Source organism: Stegastes partitus, unplaced genomic scaffold (genome assembly GCF_000690725.1).
Source record: "Stegastes partitus isolate 25-593 unplaced genomic scaffold, Stegastes_partitus-1.0.2 Scaffold460, whole genome shotgun sequence".
In the NCBI taxonomy this organism is placed as follows: domain Eukaryota; kingdom Metazoa; phylum Chordata; class Actinopteri; family Pomacentridae; genus Stegastes; species Stegastes partitus.
The window spans coordinates 424,448-443,786 of NW_007578191.1; the positions used below are offsets into that span (position 1 = coordinate 424,448).

Sequence of the window (19,339 nt, forward strand, 5' to 3'; positions counted from 1 at the left end):
TAGCATGCTTTTCCTCAAACAAACAATGCTGCATTTTCTGTTGTCTTCACCACCCATTCCTTTTGTTTTGACACGTGGATTTCGTTGCTGTCTTGTTCTCTTTCCAGCTGGATGAGTTCATAATCGAGGCCGTAAATATTGGGCAGGTCCGCAGAGTGAGGATCGGACACAACGGCAAAGGTGGAGGCTGCGGCTGGTTTCTTGACAAAGTGATTGTTAGAGAGGAGGGACAAGCTGAGGCCCACGCTGTGGAGTTTCCCTGCAACAGGTGCATCAGCGTTTATACAGAAACAAACTGAGCACTTCATTAGAAACACTGGACTGATTCTGGGCCTCCCTTTGCTCTGAAACATCAACTCTTGGTGCGCAAGATGTCTTTTGAGATTCCATGTTGACATAATTGCATGTCATAATTTCTGCAGGTTTACCAGCTGCACATTCATCCTGCATATCTGATGGGTTTAGTGTGTAGTCCACTAAACTCATAGTCATGTTTATGAAATGACACTGAGACGGCTTTTGCTCTGTGACTTGGTGCATTACCATGCTGCAAGTAGCCATTAGAGGGCGGATAAATTGTAGCCCTGATAAATGGTCTCCACTTACATAGCACTTTTCTAACGTAATGGTACTCAAAGCACTTTACAGTGTTCCCATTCAACACACATGGACACAACAACAGCGGCAGAGTTGCCATGTGTGGTGCTAAGCTGCTATCTGGACACTGAACGCTGGACTTTGGGTTCAGCGTCTTGTCCAGAGACGCTAGGTGTGTGATTAACAGCCCTCTCTACCACCTGAGCCACCGCAGACAGATGCACATGGTCAGCAACAATACTCAGACAGGCTGTTGCATCTGAGCAATGATTGATTACCATTAAGGGACACAAAGTGTGCCAAGAAAACATTCTCCACGCTATTACACCAGCAGCAGCCAGGACTGCTGACACAAACCGGGTTGGCTCCGTGGATTCTTGCTGTTGGTGCCAAATTCTCAACCTACCATCTGCAGCAACAGCATAAATCAAGATTCACCAGTTTTCTCAGTCTTCACCTGTCCAGTTTTTGTTAACTTGTGCCCACTGCAGCCTTACATTTATGCTATTGGCTGATAGATGTGGTCTCTGCTGTTGTAGCTCATCCGCCTCAACGTTGGCCCTTGTTGTTCAGTCTGAGATGCTTTTGTGCTCTGGTTTTCTGGCCTTTCTGGCCTTTCTGTCAGCTCAAACCATGTCCTTCTTTCTCGTCAACGAGGCTGTTCTGTCCACATAGCTGCTGCTCACTGGATGTTTTTAGTTTTTCTTGTTCAAATCAGAGTAAAATCACAGGAGATGATCGGTTTCAGGAAGGCTCAGACCAGCCCATCTGGCACAAACAAAGACACTGTGATAACATTTTTCTCCAAAATCAGCTCCAGACGTGTATCTGCGGCCTTTTTATGTATCTGCACTGCTGGCGCGTGATTAGCTGATTGGATAATCACATGAATAAGCAGGTGTTCCCAGTAAAGTGCTCCGTGAGTGTACGCGCAATAACTGTTGCAACAGAATGATAAGATGAGGGTTTATTTCCTAAATGTGATGCGCAGGTGGCTGGACCGCAACGAGGATGACGGGCAGATTGTCAGAGAGTTGGTGCCGTTCTCAGAAGGACAGCGTCTTTACAGTAAGTTAGAGCAGACTGGAGTTTTACATTTAAATGTTCTGTTCATGCTTACATTTGTGTCTCTCCGTGTATGTTAGACGTCAACTATCACATCGCAGTGAAGACGGGGAGCATCCCCGGAGGCAGTTCAGACTCCAACGTGTTCGTCAAGCTTTACGGAGAAAAAGGCGACACCAGCAAGATGATGCTGCTGGTCTCTGCCAACAACCTGGGGAACTACTTTGAGACGGGCCGCGTCGACATCTTCACTGTGGAAACCTTTGATATTGGACAGGTTCTCCCGTTTGATGTTGACAGTGCTGTGAAAATCTTTAAACGTCATTTGTCAAAGGCAGACAGTCAAATATGCTGTAGCTCAGTTCAGTCTGGAGTCACCAGTGGTAATAGCATAAGCTGCTGAGGCACTTTGAATGAACCATATGATCAATGTCGGGTTATTACATCTGAACAGTTCAATTACATGTGACTATGATCATCATCAGAGGTCTAGACCAGTGGTTCTCAAACTTTTTGAGCCACTACCCCCAAGATAAGTTTGTGTTCATGACCCCCCGATTTGAATTTTTAGTATCTCATGAGTAATAACTTTGTTGTTCATGCATTAATGCGTTAAAAATTAATTCCTTAATTCCACAGATTAATCTCTTTAAATTAACACGTTGATTTTCTTTTGAATGAATGAATTATTTGAATTTATTTTGAACAAATGAAAGGGAAAAAGAATATAAAAACAAAAGAAAATAATTTTAAACAGAGTAAAATAATATTGCGTAACGAAATCATAATATTAACAAGTTCAAAAAAGGAATGGGAAGAGTATACACTTTAATTTTGACAGCCATAATACAAATTTATTTGATAATTGTAGGCTTTATTACTATTATTATTATTACCATTATTATTTATCCATCCATTTTCTATACACCGCTTAATCCTCATTAGGGTCGCGGGGGGGCTGGAGCCTATCCCAGCCGACTTAGGGCGAAGGCAGGGGACACCCTGGACAAGTCGCAAGTCCATCGCAGGGCCACACTTAGAGACAGACAACCAAGCACACTCACATTCACACCTACGGACAATTTAGAATCACCAATTAACCTCAACATGTTTTTGGACTGTGTGGGAGGAAGCTGGAGAACCCAGAGAGAACCCACGCTGCACGGGGAGAACATGCAAACTCCACGCAGAAAGATTCCGGTGTCCCCACCGGGACGCGAACCGGCAACCTTCTTGCTGCGAGGCAACAGTGCTACCAACTGCGCCACCTTGCAGCCCTATTATTATTTATTTTTATTTTTTTTCAACAATGATCTGGCGACCCCCTGAAAACATCTTGGGACCGCAATGGGGGTCCCAACCCCCAGTTTGAGAACCACTGGTCTAGACAAGACCTTCACTTTGCATTCTGAGTGAATTTGTAGCTGTAAATATGGTTTTCGGCATCTGTTTATAGAAAGCGGCTGAGCTTTCATTAGATTTTAAAGTTAGCATTTAAAGCTGGAGATAAAGTGCATAAATACTTTTGTCTTATTCTTTCTTGTGACTCCTTATTAAATGCCTCTAGAATAGATTTTATTCATCAAATTCTCATAGTGCTGTCTATTAAATCTTATTCCAGATCAACCGTCTGATGATTGGCCACACCAACGAAGGCATGCGCGCCGGCTGGTTCTTGGACAGTGTTCAGATCATGGTTCCGGTTCACGGGAGGCACTACATGTTCCCCAGTCACCGCTGGCTGTGCAAGGACGAGGCCGACGGCAAGACGGAGGTGGAGATTTACCCCAGCGAGACCCTGGACATGGAGCAACGTAGGCAACACTCTCACCATCAGAACAAACTGCATGTACACACACACACACACGCTGTATTTCACAATAAGTTTTTAGAACCTTTCGGTGAACTCAGATCCTGTGTTTCACAATAGGTTTGTAGCTTCAGTTCAGCTCAGATCAAAGAACTTTGTTCATCTGCAGCAGGATAATTGTTTGAAGTGTTTGAAGCAGAGCGCCCACAGATAAACACCAACAGGACAGAATACCAAATAAATAGTTAAAATTCAGGCTTTCTAACAAATTAGCTAAAAATCTAGATGCCATTTTATTCAAATATAGTATAATCTTGCATTTGCCTTTTAATTTAGTCTCAAAACCACCCTGTAACTGATATTTAGAACATCCTATACAGTTTTCTATGCATGTGCACACAAACATATATAACTAGCACTAAGACTGACCATGAATCATTTCTGTGTTCTTTGTTTTTTTGTCATTTTTCCAGTGATAAACTACGAGATAACAGTAGTGACTGGAGATGTGACGTTCGCTGGCACCAACGCCAAAGTGTTCATCCAGATCTACGGAGACAAGGGGAAGACGGAGATCATGACGCTCGAAAGCAGATCCAACAACTACGAGAGAAACACGACAGAAATATTCAAGGTATCATCACGTTTCATGCTTGCAGTGGCTCCAAAAAGCACCTCAGAAGTTCAATCTGAACGCCAAACAAACACAGAGTCAAAACATTGCTCCTCAGATTGAGGCCAAAGATGTGGGGAAGATCTTCAAGATACGCATCGGTCACGACGGCTCCGGGATCGGATCAGGCTGGTTCCTGGACACGGTGGACCTCAAGCATCTGATCATGGCTCTGGTGCCCAAAGAGAAGAAGAAGGAAGACAAGAAAAAGAAGAAGAAAAAGAAGAAAGACGAGGACGATGAGGATGAGGACGGAGGAGAGGAGATGCGAGAAGTGGTGCTGACGTACCATTTTCCCTGTTCGCGCTGGCTGGCCGGCGGGGAGGAGGATGGAGAGCTGGTGGTGGAGCTGCTGCCTGAAGACGCAGAAGAGCTGGAAGGTAAGAAATGAACACAGCCGAGTGTAATGCTGGACTTCAGGGAGAGAGAGAGGAGGTGAGCATTAACTTAAGACTTTCCCTGGCAGTTGAGCAGCCACAGAACTGGCAACGTAACCCAAAACAAAACCTGTCACTGTGTGGATACTGCCAAATGGAAAATGCACCAAATCACTTTGGCTTTTTTTTTAAATATACCACTGACAGGTTCTTATGCACTGATGAATTCAGGAGGGAAGAATATTCATTGTTGCATGGACACACCTTAGCAAAAAATATGCAAAAATACTTTACATTTTCTTGAAAAACCAACATAAGATTGGGGCACGTTATTATTTTCAGCATATTTTTTGATACGTAGCCCTGTGATAGACTGGTGACCTGTCCAAGGATAGACTCCAGCCCCCCACGACCCTAATGAGGAATAAGCAGTGTATAGATAATGGATGGATGGATGGATGGATGGATGGATGGATGGATGGATGGATGGATGATAATGGATGGATGGATAGATAGATGATGGATGGATGGATGGATAGATGGATGGATGGATGATAATGGATGGATGGATGGATAGATGGATGGATATTTTTTTGATGCAACCTATAGCTGGCATTAACTCTACCATTACACTCTTTAGTCACCTCTTCATGTAGTAACTGGCATGCTCGCTGGTCTAGTCCACCATCCCTGCACTGAATTCAAATGCAAAAGGTATTTAGAGGATATGAAGCAAGCAGGTGTTGGATTGAGTGCATGCACATATGAAATCAAGCAGAACTGAAATGATTAGGATTGTAACTTCAAAGCAAGCCCACTTTCTATACGATCCCTCTTCTCCTTTACCGAGCATCAGCAGCATGAACACTGTGCATAACTATGTTTTTATTTTTTTTAACCCGTGTTTCCAGTGAGCATCCCACTGTCTTCATTATTATTATTTTCTCCTGTAAGAACGTCCATTGTCAGCGCTGCCTTTTATCACATCTCTAGTCAATCAAGAAACTAGCTGCAGCTTTATCCTCTGTGATTAAAGCACAGCGACACAAGATGAAAGAAACTTTTTAAAAGGCTGCTTTATTAACTGATGAGTTAATTTAAGTAAATTGTGTTTCAGTGGATGTCTTCAGTACATTCAGTAAATAAGCTTTCTGCCTGAGAGCACTCCTAGTACCACCTCTACCTTTTCTGGTGCTATAGAGAGTTGGCTATTTGCTCCATTTTAAATTATTTTTTAGGACTTTTTTATTTTTTATATCACTGTACTCATTGTTGATGTTGTAGCCGCGCACGGTTTGATTCGACACGGTTTCCTGACCGACATGCGTGACGGGTTAAAGAGGTGTTAGTAATTCATCCCTTGTATTGTCTGACAGTCAACACCTACGAAGTGTGCGTCTTCACCGGTGACATGCTGGGAGCCGGGACCGACGCCAACGTCTTCATTAATATTTATGGCGAGAACGGAGACACCGGAGAGCGCTACCTGAAGAATTCTGACAACCTCAACAAATTCGAGCGTGGGCAGGTATGATGGGTTGAACAAAGACACCACCGGCGACTTTCTAAATCGGCAAGATTAAAGGAGAGATTGAAAAAATGTTACTGGTGAAGTTGGGAAAAAGGCGGGAACATGTTTTTTTTTTTAATATCACACCACTTGACATTCACATTAAGTTTAATCAGGGATGCACATCTTTTCCTGGAAGGGTATCTGGCTGAAAATTAGTCAAAGATTCAGGCACTTCCACGCAACATGAGCCTTGCACCGAGGTGTGGGCGGTGGGAGTGTATTCTGGTAGGATTACAAGCTCTCCTGCAGGCGAGCCAGCTGTGACTGAGTGGAGCTCTGCGGAGTCCTGTGTGTCATTGAACCTGTCCTACTTTTACTCATTACTTTATCCACACCTGTGAATTATTCATCCCTCCTTTACACCTGGCTCTGTGGGAACTCACGACCACAGACAATCGGCTTTTATTTCTAACCCGCAGATCAAAAGCAGCGATAGGTTGTTGTCGTTCGGTGACGTGCGACGCTCATTCAGAAGCTCTGCTTTTGTTTGTGACAGGAATCGGTTAGAAAATTCACTTTAAGTGGCAGAAATAAAATAGAAAATCAAGACGGAAGGTTTATTCTTGACCTTGAAAACAGCTGAAGACAAAAACAATCTTGCTACCTGTTCTGGAGCGTTTCGACAGGTGCCATGGAAAATCTAAGTGAACAAACAAGTTGTGTGATTCAATCAAAAGAACAGTTCCTGAATCAACCTTGTTGTGAGATTGTTTTTGTCATATTTAGATTTCACAACTCAATTCTGCTGCATCTCTGTGGGCCAAGTGGTGCTTTTTACTTCACTCCATCAATGTGACAGCTGGACAAATTCATATTTTTCATGCAAAACACATCATCGAGACATAATACATGATGTACTGCAAAGGATGTAACCAACCAGGTAGCTTCACAACAATGAAACAGCGTAAAAACAGGTTGTTCTGCCAAACAGGTTCTACATTTTTCTCATGCTATGACTGAGTGCTTTTACACTCCGATAATACTACTTGAATCTCTGAACACTTTGTCCGCGACTGGTTGCACACCATCCCACCTTTCTCTCTCATCCTGCGAAAAAAAAAAAAAAAAAAAAAAAAAAAAGTCATGTCTGCAACACCGCAGTATCTCTGGTTTGCTGTGTTTTGCAGGAGGATGTTTTCACCGTGACGGCTATTGATTTGGGCCCTCTGAAGAAGCTACGAATCCGCCACGACAACACTCAGCCCTACTCATCTTGGTACCTGGATCGTGTCGAGATAGTGGACACGAAGGAAGACACCACGTAGGTGAAACCCGTTGCGTGGGTTTTTCTCAGCTGTTCAATTAAAGATGACGAAAGAGCCCACTGTACCCTTTAAAGATTAACGGTTTTGTGTAATTGCACAACGTAACAGCGTGTCATCTTTGAGTCGGAGCTGATACGAGGCCTTTCTTGGCTCTGTAGATACTACTTCCCGTGTAACCGCTGGCTGGCGGTGGATGAGGACGACGGGCAGATAGCGAGGGAGCTGGTTCCCGTGGACGAGGCCTTCATGTGGAAGGAGGACGACGACGGGGAGGGCACCGGAGCCACTCTGGGGCTCGAGCAGAAATGTAGTGCAGTTTCAAAGCCGGCTCATGTTTTAGCAGAGGGATGAGATAAAAGGAGTCCGTGTTTAAGTATTTATCTAAGTGCTGTGAAATATGCAGGTGTAGATGAGAACAAAGAGGGTCTCTTGTATCGGTGTGAAGATGAAAAGGCTTAAAACACTGACTTATTCAATTTATCTTGCAGCCATGTCGACTACATACACCCTTAAAATCAAAACTGGAGAAAAGAAGTACGCTGGAACCGATGCCAACGTCTTTGCCGTTCTCTTCGGTGAAAACGACGACACAGGTGCGATAATTCATCCACGCTGTGTGTTACTGGCTACATGATAATAATCTGAAATTAAAAACCTTCATATCACGTTTTTTTTTAATTTTGAGATTGAATTTCCCTTCTGGGATGAATAAAGTATTTTTCATTTTCATCACCCCTCAGGGATCATCAACCTAAAGGCTTGTAAGAACTATAAGAATAAGTTTGAACAGGGGATGATCAACGAGTTCACCGTGGAGGCCGTGGACTTGGGCGACCTGGAGAAGCTTCGAATCGGGCACGACAACTCAGGTGAGGAGAGGAAAGGCTCTGCAGAAGATAAAATAAGCAGCGCAGTGTAAGAAACTGAACAACATGTTTCCTCGTTTCAGGGGGTTCTTCTGGTTGGTTCTTGGACTGGGTTGAGATTGACGCCCCCTCACAAGGTCAGAGGCTCCGCTTCCCTTGTGGCCGCTGGTTGGATAAAGGAGAGGATGACGGTGCGATTGTGAGGGATCTCTATCCTGCCGAGCTGCAGACCGAGCTCTACATGCCATGTGAGCGAACAGCCGAGCGAGGAGTACTCAAACCCATTAGTGAAAGTAGCAGAGCGTTGATTGAGAAATATCCCTGCAAAAGTGCTTTATGCAAAAAATTTTTTTTTACTCCGATAAAGGAGTGTGGAAGCATTAGCTGTGAAATGTATTCAGAGCACTCTTTCTGGAGAACAGAGCTTGTCAGAGCATCGACTGGGAGGAGTGTTAATAATGTCGATGCGATTTCCTGCCTTTTAGAAAGCATCGCAGCAGGATTTTTTGCTTCTTGACCTACACGTGTAAAAAAAATCACGGATCATCTATGACAGCTGATTTATTTTTGCTTTTAACAGGCGAAAAAATACCAAAACTGATAATATTGCAGGTTGTAATGTGAAGTCTACGTCTGCCTCTCCACTCCCTTTTGTAGCAGGAGTCCATCATCATTTAATCAACTGTAATAAATCTAAAAATGACACAAACAAAATGCAATAACTATAAAGAAATCTGCACATTCCTTTAATATTATGGTATTTGTAGAAAGTGGGCGCCAACATTCTAATTGAACATTACATAACGGTGCACGATTATCCGATTTTATTCCATTATAATGTATTTTGCATTCAAAATCTCCCCAAGTATGACCAATTAAATAAAAAAAATGGGCGAAAAACATACTTGATCTTCAAATGTATTGGTTTCTAACATCCTACAAATGTAGTCCTGCATACAATACCTGATAAAGAGCTCCTAAAGTAACCACAGAATTATATTTTTGACTTAACTTGTGTGCTCAGATTAAAATCTTATGCTCCTACAATGTTTTTGGGACTTCAGGAGCTCCACAAAATGCCCAAACTGCAACTTCTAACTCTTTTCCAGCTCACCAACAAACCATCTCCTCCGTTTTTTCAGTTGTGCCGTATGAGATAAAGATCTACACCAGCGACGTGTTCGGAGCGGGAACCGACGCTGATGTGTTCATAGTCCTGTACGGACGTAAGGGGGTTTGCACACAGCAGAAACACCTGTGTGTCAACAAGAGAGAGCGACGTCTGTACTTTGAGAGAGGAGCTGAGGACATGTTCATTGTGGAGGTGAGAATGTGGACGTGGACTGTATAGAGGCTTTAAAACAGCAGCTGCTGGTCTGTGAACTGTGTGAGTTGTCTTTTCACAGCTGGAGGACATCGGTGATATTATCGAGAAAATCCGGATAGGACACGACAACAGGGGAACCAACCCGGGGTGGCACCTCGACAGGGTGGAGATCAGGCGGCAGCTCAGGAAAGGAAAGGTAGTAAAAAGAAATACACTTGAGATGCATCCATAAGAGTTTCCTTATAAGTCCTCCAATTAAATTATGAATAAATAAGCATCATCCGGCCTACAGAGTCAGATCTACTTTACTTCCATGCTAGACAGACACAGCAGAGCCCAGATTGGGGATTTGTCTGTGTTTTTAATGGCAGGGTTCGGAGACGACTATTTTCCCATGCGAGTGCTGGCTCGCCAAGTCTGAGGACGACGGGGAGACGGTGAGGGAGCTGGTCCCCTCGGACATCATCACAGAGAAGCTCCTCAGGGACGGCACGCTGAAAAGGACTGAAACTGAGGTGGAGGACGCTTTGGAAAGTAGGTTTGACCTGATTTCACTCACGGAATGTAATGAAGTACATTTACTCAAGTACAGTACTTATGGGCAAATCTGGGATAAGTATTTCCATTAAACCATTACCTTGAAGATTAAAATAGTTAAGAGTACTTCAAGGTAACCCAGGCTGGAGCGTCTATCCCAGTAAAACATCACTACACATAATATAATACTCACAGATGCTGTTTTTCTGCATAATGACTACTTAAACTAGTGATATCTGAACCTTGAAGTACACTTTGCTGATAATACAGTACTCCCATTCTTGACTATAATCCAAGTTTTTATAATAATAATGTACAAAATGAGAAAACAGTGTGAAAGGGGTTGTTCATAGTGACTAACCTGCCTGAATCTGCAGCTCCCTTCTGCTTTATGGAGCCTTACACTGAGTTCTCATTGTTTATCTGTCCGGCCTGCAGCTTCACTGTCTGGTTCATTCTCACAGTGCTTATGGCACAGTTTCTGGCCACAGCAGGCAGCTGTTTGCACCGAATAATCTCTGAAAAACCCACTACTGCTCAGCGCTAAATGGCAGACGGACAGTTGGAGACTAGAGGGTGAACATAAAGGAGAGTTTAGCTGCTAAAGACACACATATTTCCCTCGGAAGTTGAAACCAAGTGGCCAAAAACAAAGCTCAGAATGAATGACTCCACAACTGCTGGATGTGTAAATACTTCTTTGAACAATGACATAAGATGGGATAAACTTTATTGAACCACCAGCTAGATACAAATGAGGCATTAAAGAAGCAAGATGGGGAAGTACAAAAAGGCTAAAAACAAAGAAATAATGAAGACTATGTACACCTTTTAAATGTACAGCTGAGGCATAATGAATGTACATATGGATATGTGCAGGTATGGCATGATGGATAATAATAATAATTGATTTTATTGATCAGTTAAGTTCATGCAAAGTGCAGTAAACAGAAACAAAAAATCACATCAGTGTTTAGTGTGACCACCCTTTGCTTTTATAATCAGTTCTCCGAGGTGCACACACCGATTAAACCCACGTGAGCCGTTTTTACAACAGCAGCAGCAACAATAGTTCCCTACCTCATCATAACAGAGTATACACAGCAGACTGATGGTTTCTTACCTTTTCTTTATTGTCGTCTGCAGGGACACACACTCAGTGCTGCGTTCTGTTTTCACGGTCTGACAAACAACCTGTTTTCTAGCTTTTAGTCTTTGTTAGTAAAAGAAAAGGAAAAAAAGGTCGGATGTGGTTTAATAGGGAGGAAAGTCCGACTCTGAGACACTATACTATATGAACACATCCTGTTGGACTAGTTCATTTAAAGCAGGGACATTCCAGATTTGACTGAATCTTGCAGTCCTGTCGACTTTAAATATCTGTGAGCTCACATGTTGTGCATCTGCTGAATTCACAGCTACGTTTTTTTTCTTCCATACAGCTCACACATACACAGTGTCGGTTCGGACGGGTGACATGTACGGAGCAGGAACCGATGCCAACGTTTTCCTCACCATTTACGGAGACCTGGGAGACACAGGACCGCGCAAACTCGCCAAATCTGAGAACAACAAGAACAAGTTTGAGAGAGGAGAGGTACATGGTGGGAGCAGCTGAGTCACATTACTGCTGGTGTCCAAAGGTAGTCAAAATCTCTTCAATTCTGTTTGCTCTCTTAGGTGGACAAGTTCACCATTGAGGCTGTGGACCTGGGGCAGGTGTTTAAGATTCGCATCCGCCATGACAACTCCATGATGGGGGCCGACTGGTACCTGGACCAGGTGGAGGTGCTGGACGTTGAAACGGAGGAGGTGTACATGTTCCTGTGTGAGCGCTGGCTGTCGACGAAGAAGGAGGACAAACGAATAGAAAGGACCTTCTTTGTGAAGGTGTGTTAAAGTTTAGTAAAGAGAATGCCGTATTGCTCTTTGTGTTTGATTCCTGCTGCAGTGACAGCTGTCGGTTCTGTGTCTGCTTTAGGGCTACGAGGGTGAAAGAAGCACCGATCCATATTCTAAGACGATAGCTCAGGCCAAACTAGGACTGGACAGAAACGCCAACAAGAAGAAAAAGAAGAAAAAGGTGGCAGTGGTGGAAGAGGGTCCAAGTAAGGCCACAAAGCTGTACCTCAGGTTTCTGTCAGGGTGGAATATGATGAGATGGGCTTTCACAGACAAACATCAGAGAACCTGTTGAAAATTCCTCAACATTAAAAACATCAGCCATACCAAGACTAAATAAGAACTTTTGGGTGCACAGTTAATTCTACAATTTCAACCGGATCAGACAAAATTAAAGAAACAGGCCAACATTGTGGGAAATGTATGAGAAGATCGATAACACTGTCATGTTATGTACTGAATGTTTGGCAACAGCTGGAGACTGGAAACAGCCTGACTGAAAGTTTAAGAAAACTGCAAATACATCAAAAGCTCTTCATGCTGCTTTTTGTTTTCTTAATCTAAAGGGGGGGGGAAGTGCTTCTTTCTGTTGGATTTTGGTTCTTATAAAGATTTACTACAGGCAAAATCTGCTGGGTCATAAAAATACATGCAGCAACGCTAATATTTGGTCATTTTCACCTCAACTGGGTGGTTTTGGAAGCCGTCCACAGGCTTCTGGTTGGATCTTTGACAACTCCTCTTGACACAATTGGAGCAGTTCACATAAATTTGTCTGCTTTCTTGTTCCTTTATCAATGCCCACAGGTTCTTGATGGGAAACCAGTGGAAAACCTTAATTCTGATCCTATTTAGCCATTTCTCTACCAATTCTGATGTGTTTGGGGTCATGGTCTTGCTGCAACACCCAGCTATGTCCAAGACTCAACTGTCTGGCTGATGATTTTAGGTCTTCCTAAATAGTTCCCTTTATTTTGTGTAAAGCACCAGTTTACTGGCAGCAAAACAACCCCAGAGCATAATACTACCACCACCATGCATGACTATGGGTATAGTGTTCTTGGGGTTAAAGGCCTTATACCCTCTGCTCTAAACATATTTCTGGTAACTGTACCTCAAATATTGTTTCATCTGACCACAGAACGCTCCTCCAGAAAGTCTTATCGTTGTCCAAACTTGTGTCGAGCCTTAATGTGCTGCTTCTAGAGGAAGAGCTTCCTTCTTGCATGGCAGGCTCCAAGTTTTAGAGGTGCTGGTAGGAGGATTAGTTCACTCTCAGACACAGCCAGGCCACCTGTTGCCCCTTATTTCCAGTCTTTATGCTAATTTAAACTAACTGGCTGCCGGCTATGGCTTTAAAATGTACTGTACAGACATAAGAGTGGCATCAGTCCTCAATCCTCAACTAACCATCAGAAAGAAAAGGCATTTCCCAAAATGCCAAAGCATTATTTTAAGAAAAGCCGGGATATTAGTTCCACCTAGATTTGAGCAAGGTCAAAAAGACGCATATAGCCTGGAGACGGATGATATTATTAATGCGAAGAAGTCCGAATAGTCCGAGGAAGCTCAGAGTTTGTCCTAGATTTGAAATTTAAAAAAACATTTATTAACCAATTCTTCTCTCTCACCCAGTCATCCCATATCACTTCACCCTGTCCACGGGGATAGACCGGGATGCCAGCACTACAGCCAGGGTCTACATCATCATCATCGGCCCCGGTGAGCTCGAGACAGACCGACTGTGGCTGGACCATCCGGAGGGGAAGACGTCCTTCGCAGCCGGCGCCATGGAGCACTTTGTGTGCTACGGGACGGACGTAGGAGAGATCAAGCGGGTGGAAGTGAGGATCTGTGGCCAAATCTGTGAAACTGTCTCCGCTCTGCTGCCTCACTCAGACGCGCTGATGTTAAAAATTCAAATAAAGCCATTCTAGCTCAGCAATAATTAATTCTCGCTGTGCCTTCTGGTACCTAGATCAAACAAAATCAAATGATATATCAATTCCCACTTCTACCTTCCCCCTCCCTCCCTCTCTCTCTTTCCTCTCGTGTCTCTTCCTCAGCTTGGCCATAACGGTGTCACACCAGAGAGCTGCTGGTTGGTGGATGAGGTGTCGGTTGCCGTGCCAACCAAAGGTATCAAGTACATCTTTCCATGCAAGTGCTGGCTGGCTAAAGACAGGGGAGATGGTCTGACTGCCAGACTGTTCAATGTGCTGGACTCCAGCACGATCAACATTATCCGCAAAGTGAGTCACCGCACCTAAAATATGATGTCTTGGAAAACATTCAGTTAACGTGTTACATAAAAAAAAAGGAAGAAAAAAAACTGAAATTGTCTCTTCGGCATCAGTGTTATCTGCTGTGTGTTTCAGGTTGTTTATTCAGCCACGGTTGTCACAGGTGACACTCAGTACGCAGGGACCGATACCAACGTTTTCCTGACCGTGTACGGAGCCAACGGGAGCACTGAGGAAATGCTGCTGCCGAAAAATGAGGACAGGTCAGTCTGATCAGTTTCAATAAAGGAAAGAGTGACCAAGTGTAACAGAATCTACCAGCACCACTAAAACTCACTGATTTACATGTTGCATCTCATAAAGCCAAAGTGTTCAATCATCAAATCTCTGTTTATGTGCCGGACTATGTTTTTGGCCCACAGCAGTAATTTCCTTGGCCTGCGCTGCTTGCTCGATGACAAGTCTCCTGAAAATCACTGCTCGCAGCCAGGAAATAGTCTGCCACATAAACCCCCACAAAACGCTTTTACACTTTGGTTTTCGTACAGATTAAATAAACAAGATATAATGTGTTAATCAGCGCCGTTACCTCTGGGCCGAGCTAGGCTAGCTGCTTTGTTGTTTTCTCGCCCAAAGCCGCGCCGCGCCAACCAGCTGCTGACTCCGGCTACATGTTTAATGTAAAGCCATGAAAGTATTCTGTTAGAAAGCTGTCGTGCTTGTTTTTAATAAAGGTCAAACTGTTTTGTTAGAATACCCGACCCGTGTCCAAATGCTTTGAAATGCAAATTTGGTACATATACATATCGCTCCATCCAGATTTGAAAGAGGCCAAGAAGACACATTCAGCCTGGAGATAGATGACATTGCTCCTTTGAAGAAGATCAGAGTTCGGATTGATGGCAGCGGGAGCCGCCCAGACTGGTTTCTTGACAGGGTAACATTAAGACTGCAAGGGTTTCTGTCTATGGGTCTCTGGTATCAGAATGCAGTATGTAATAAAGAATGACAAACATCAGCTGCACAGTGGCAGCAAAAGCAGAAATCAGGTCACAGACTTTGGTGCAGCTGATGTTTGCATAGCGTGCATCATTACAATACAGCTGTGAACTAAAGTTCTTCTTCGGCTGACAGATTCTGATGCACCATCAAACAGTTTTAATTAGCCAGTGGGAAAAAAGAAAAAAAACTAAAAAGGTCACCAGCATATCTCCAATTATTTGTCCAATTTACCGCTGCGGAGTGCAGAGAGCAACCGCATTGTTTTATCTGATTCTTTTCAAGTACAAACAATTTGTGTTCATACTTTGTACACTTGCATCTCGTTTAATACGATGTAGGCCACAAATACAAACTGCTTTTTAAATTCATTTGAAAATTGCTATTTAAAGGAATGTTGCAGTAGCATATTTTTCATAATTTACTCAACCCGCATGACTCACGTAGTGATTCACGATTTATGTTAAATCTTATGACTAAACGACACGGAGCTTCTTTCCGATTCAGACCTTTTGTCTTGTCGTGGCCGCGTTGTAAACGGCGTGAAAAATGCTCTTAGATCCTGATGCGGAACCTCACCACAGACGAAGTGTACGAGTTCACCTACGAGAACTGGCTGTCCAAGACCAAAGGGCCGAGGAGGGTGAAGGTGTGTGAGCTGGCGGCGGTGGTGGACGAGGAGGAGATGGTGGAAAAAACGACCTACATCATCCAAGTCCAGACCAGTGATGTCGGAGGTGAGTCACATTAGTTTTCTACAGTAGATTCAAGACGTGTGTTTGAAAGTTTGTATAAATTTGGATAAGCCAGCCAACATTTATAGCTTCTCACCCCTTCAAATAAAGGTGTAATTCACAAAAAGGATTAAGGATGTTGACTCAGATTTGTCTCTGAAAGCGTAATGAATTTTGCTTGTTGGCCTCTTTGAGCATTTTACAAACACTAACTCAGACAATAGGGAGTTTAATTTGAACAAGCATACTGCTATAAATGGATTGATTGGTATCAGAGTCGATGGTGCTCATCTATATGACATTCCAGCTGCTGGCACCGACGCCAACGTGTTTCTGATGGTATTTGGGGAGTATGGAGACACTGGGACGCTGCCTCTGAAGGAGAGCGCCAACAGGAACAAGTTTGAGCGAAAAGCGAAAGACGTGTTCAGATTTCCTGACATCCTCAGTCTGGGCGAGCTGTCCAAAGTCAGAGTGTGGCATGACAACAAAGGTGAGCAGGAGAGGAGCATAACTAGACCGAAAAATCAGAAAAACTACTTTCATTCATTCATTGACTTATTTTAACATCTTTATGGGTTGTTTGTTTCTTTACATGTCCGAGACCAACTAGTTGCATTTATTACTAATGTTGCTGCTTATTTAGCCAAATAGTTTCTGATGAATTTGATGATGGACAAACTGCTTGAGAACATGTCTGTGAAGATTCTCAGTCCTCCAGGTCATGGTTATTCTGGTAGATTAATCGTAGCAACTGGACTTGCTTGAGTTCCTTGAAGATGTTCCACCTCTCATCCATCAGTTCTGACTGACTAGTTGGGAGTTCCAGATACTTATATCCTACAGGAGCCATTAACACCTGAGTGTTGCTACGATTAATATACCAGAATAACTGCTTGAGAAAGTTTTTAAGTAGATAAAACTACTGCGGTCTTTGTTGTTGTAAACAGGCCCTGCTCCTGGCTGGCACCTGGAGTACATCGATGTCAAAGATGAGGCCATGGACCAGACCTTCAGGTTCCCCTGCGACCGCTGGTTGGCTAAAAACGAAGACGACGGGCAGATTATGAGGGAGCTGGCTTGTGCCAACAATGACTCTGTCGACCTCAGTGACAAAACCAGTTAGTAAAAATGGAAGACATAATTACAAGCTCTGTAAATGTCGGAGACGAACAACTTGCAGCTAATTACAACCATTTGCCAGATGTGAAATGATTACAGTGCAGCGATCTCTCTCTCTCTGCGTTCCCACAGAATATGAAATTGCCACAACAACTGCGAACACAGACGACGCCTCCACCGTGGAAAACGCCTGGATCGTGCTGGAAGGAAGGAAATCCCGATCCAAAGAGTTTGTTCTGGAGAATAAGAAGAAGAAGTTCTTATGGTAGGTCTTCAAAGAGAGTCCAGGGACCTCAGCTCTTGGTGAAAACCCTATTATGTGGCCTTACATAATCTCCCCTCTTTCACATGTTTTGTTTTTCTACCCTCTTTTATCTTGTAGCTTCACTTTCTGTTCTCAAAGTCTCTGTTCTCGGGAGAGATAATCCCATGAGGCGCGCTAAAGTAAAACTCTCAGGCAGACCACTGAATTTAACTGCTCAGAATCAAACCCTGCATAAACTCTGCCTGTAGCTGAAACTTTTTAAAACATTTTTTTTTTTTTGCTCACCCCTTCACAGCGGTGCCACTGACACGTTTGAGTTCTCGTCCAAGCACGTGGGGGAAATCGCTGGCATCTGTCTCGGCCACATCACCAAAGACGGCAAGAAGGTGAAGAATGAAGCGTCCTGGCACGTCATGGAGGTGGTGGTGACGGAAAAGGAGCTGGGAAACAAGTGAGTGGGGTCTCACCCGGCCTACATCGTGTTATATAAGGTGTCACGTTGATGATGATGTTGACTCTAAACCTCTTGTTCAGGTATTTCTTCCACTGTGATGCACAAATCCCCCTGGCGGCCAAAAAGGACCAGTTCCTGACATTCGAGTGCTACAAGTCCATCGAGAGCTTCGCCAGCAAAGTCCGCAACCTGGTCCCCGTCAAGTACGAAATCATTGTCATCACCGGGGACGTCAAAGGGGGCGGCACGGACGCCAACGTCTTCATCACCGTCTACGGCGTCAACGGCGACTCGGGGAAACGTCAGCTGCGGCAGAAGTTCCGCAACCTTTTCGAGCGAGGGCAGACGGACCGCTTCGTCCTGGAGATGCTGGACCTCGGGGAGCTGCTGAGGGTCAAAGTGGAGCACGACGGCAGCAGCAGCAGCTGTGGGTGGTATCTGGAGTGCGTGGAGGTGACCAACACAGCCAACTCAGTCACAACCATCTTCCAGTGTGGAAAATGGCTGGACGCGCGTAAAGCCGACGGGCAGATCCAGAGAGTGCTTTACCCCAAATACTGAAGGGAAGACGCCGGAAACGAATAGCGGGTGAGCGTTTCCATACCAGTGAGGGAAAAGTTGGATTTAACAGACTTGAATGTAACGTTTAAGGGATAAAACCAGTATTCTTTTTTTAAAGTTTGTGCCAACTCTTTCCACTGCCCCTCCTCAAACCTCAGAAAAAAGCCATTTGTTACCATCTTGTCTTGTAAAATTTGACAAATAAACACATCTGGTTATGATGACAACACACAATAAACAATCAGTTTTAATTATCCTCTTTGTTTCGACTTTTTGATCAAAGGAAATGGATCATGAACGTCTTTCACAACCAAGTGCCAATCATTTGAGACTTACAGGTGGGAAACAAAGACGGAAAAATAGTCCAGCAGAAACCCCATCACCTTGTTTGAATTACAGCAGATCCATCCCCGCGCTCTGACTCAAAAGAGGCTTCGGGCGTCTGGAGTTGGAAAAGCAACAAATAAACGAGACTCACAACAATCATACTAAAAACAGGATTTCTGAGTGGGCCGCTGATGAACCGTGTTCTCCCACAATGCAATGCACAAGGGAAATGACAGCTGCAGAAAAAGAAAACTAATTGTGGATGGTGTTGAAACAGCATCAGCAGCACCGCAGCGAAATAAAGATTACTGTTTTGGGGGAGAAAATATGTTAATGTCTCTGTGAAGTTGAACCACCACTGGGGTAATACTGAATAATTTCCTGTCAGTATAAATTTGTTGATTTATTTATATATTATATGTTCCATTTAGTACAGACTATGGAATAATTATGTAGTGCTGCTGCATTTGGATGCAACTTTTCTCATTCATGTTTTTTTTACTTTAGTTTGCTGCATTTGCAGTTTAGTTTAAGCAACATTTGAACAAGAAGTGTTTCTGTTTAAAACAAGCAGAAAATGGGCTTTAATGAAACTTTAGCAGAAAACAGTAGTTTTAACAGAAATGTCATCCATCCATCCAT

At 43.7% G+C, this 19,339-nt stretch overlaps 1 protein-coding gene across 1 annotated transcript; it reads left to right on the forward strand.

Annotated features, from left to right (window-relative positions):
* Nucleotides 1-1,556: 1,556 nt before the first annotated feature.
* loxhd1b (lipoxygenase homology PLAT domains 1b) lies at nucleotides 1,557-18,583 on the forward strand. Its single transcript, XM_008286631.1, has 27 exons — nucleotides 1,557-1,665; nucleotides 1,743-1,939; nucleotides 3,284-3,476; nucleotides 3,946-4,106; nucleotides 4,204-4,525; nucleotides 5,899-6,050; nucleotides 7,223-7,356; nucleotides 7,519-7,667; nucleotides 7,849-7,953; nucleotides 8,101-8,229; nucleotides 8,310-8,474; nucleotides 9,369-9,550; nucleotides 9,633-9,749; nucleotides 9,925-10,087; nucleotides 11,533-11,687; nucleotides 11,771-11,980; nucleotides 12,072-12,198; nucleotides 13,628-13,836; nucleotides 14,059-14,244; nucleotides 14,371-14,498; nucleotides 15,055-15,172; nucleotides 15,794-15,971; nucleotides 16,276-16,461; nucleotides 16,919-17,089; nucleotides 17,223-17,355; nucleotides 17,651-17,806; nucleotides 17,890-18,583. Exons 1-27 carry the CDS (start codon nucleotides 1,557-1,559, stop codon nucleotides 18,368-18,370), a joined length of 4,716 nt encoding a protein of 1,571 aa, XP_008284853.1. The 3' UTR covers nucleotides 18,371-18,583.
* Nucleotides 18,584-19,339: the final 756 nt, after the last annotated feature.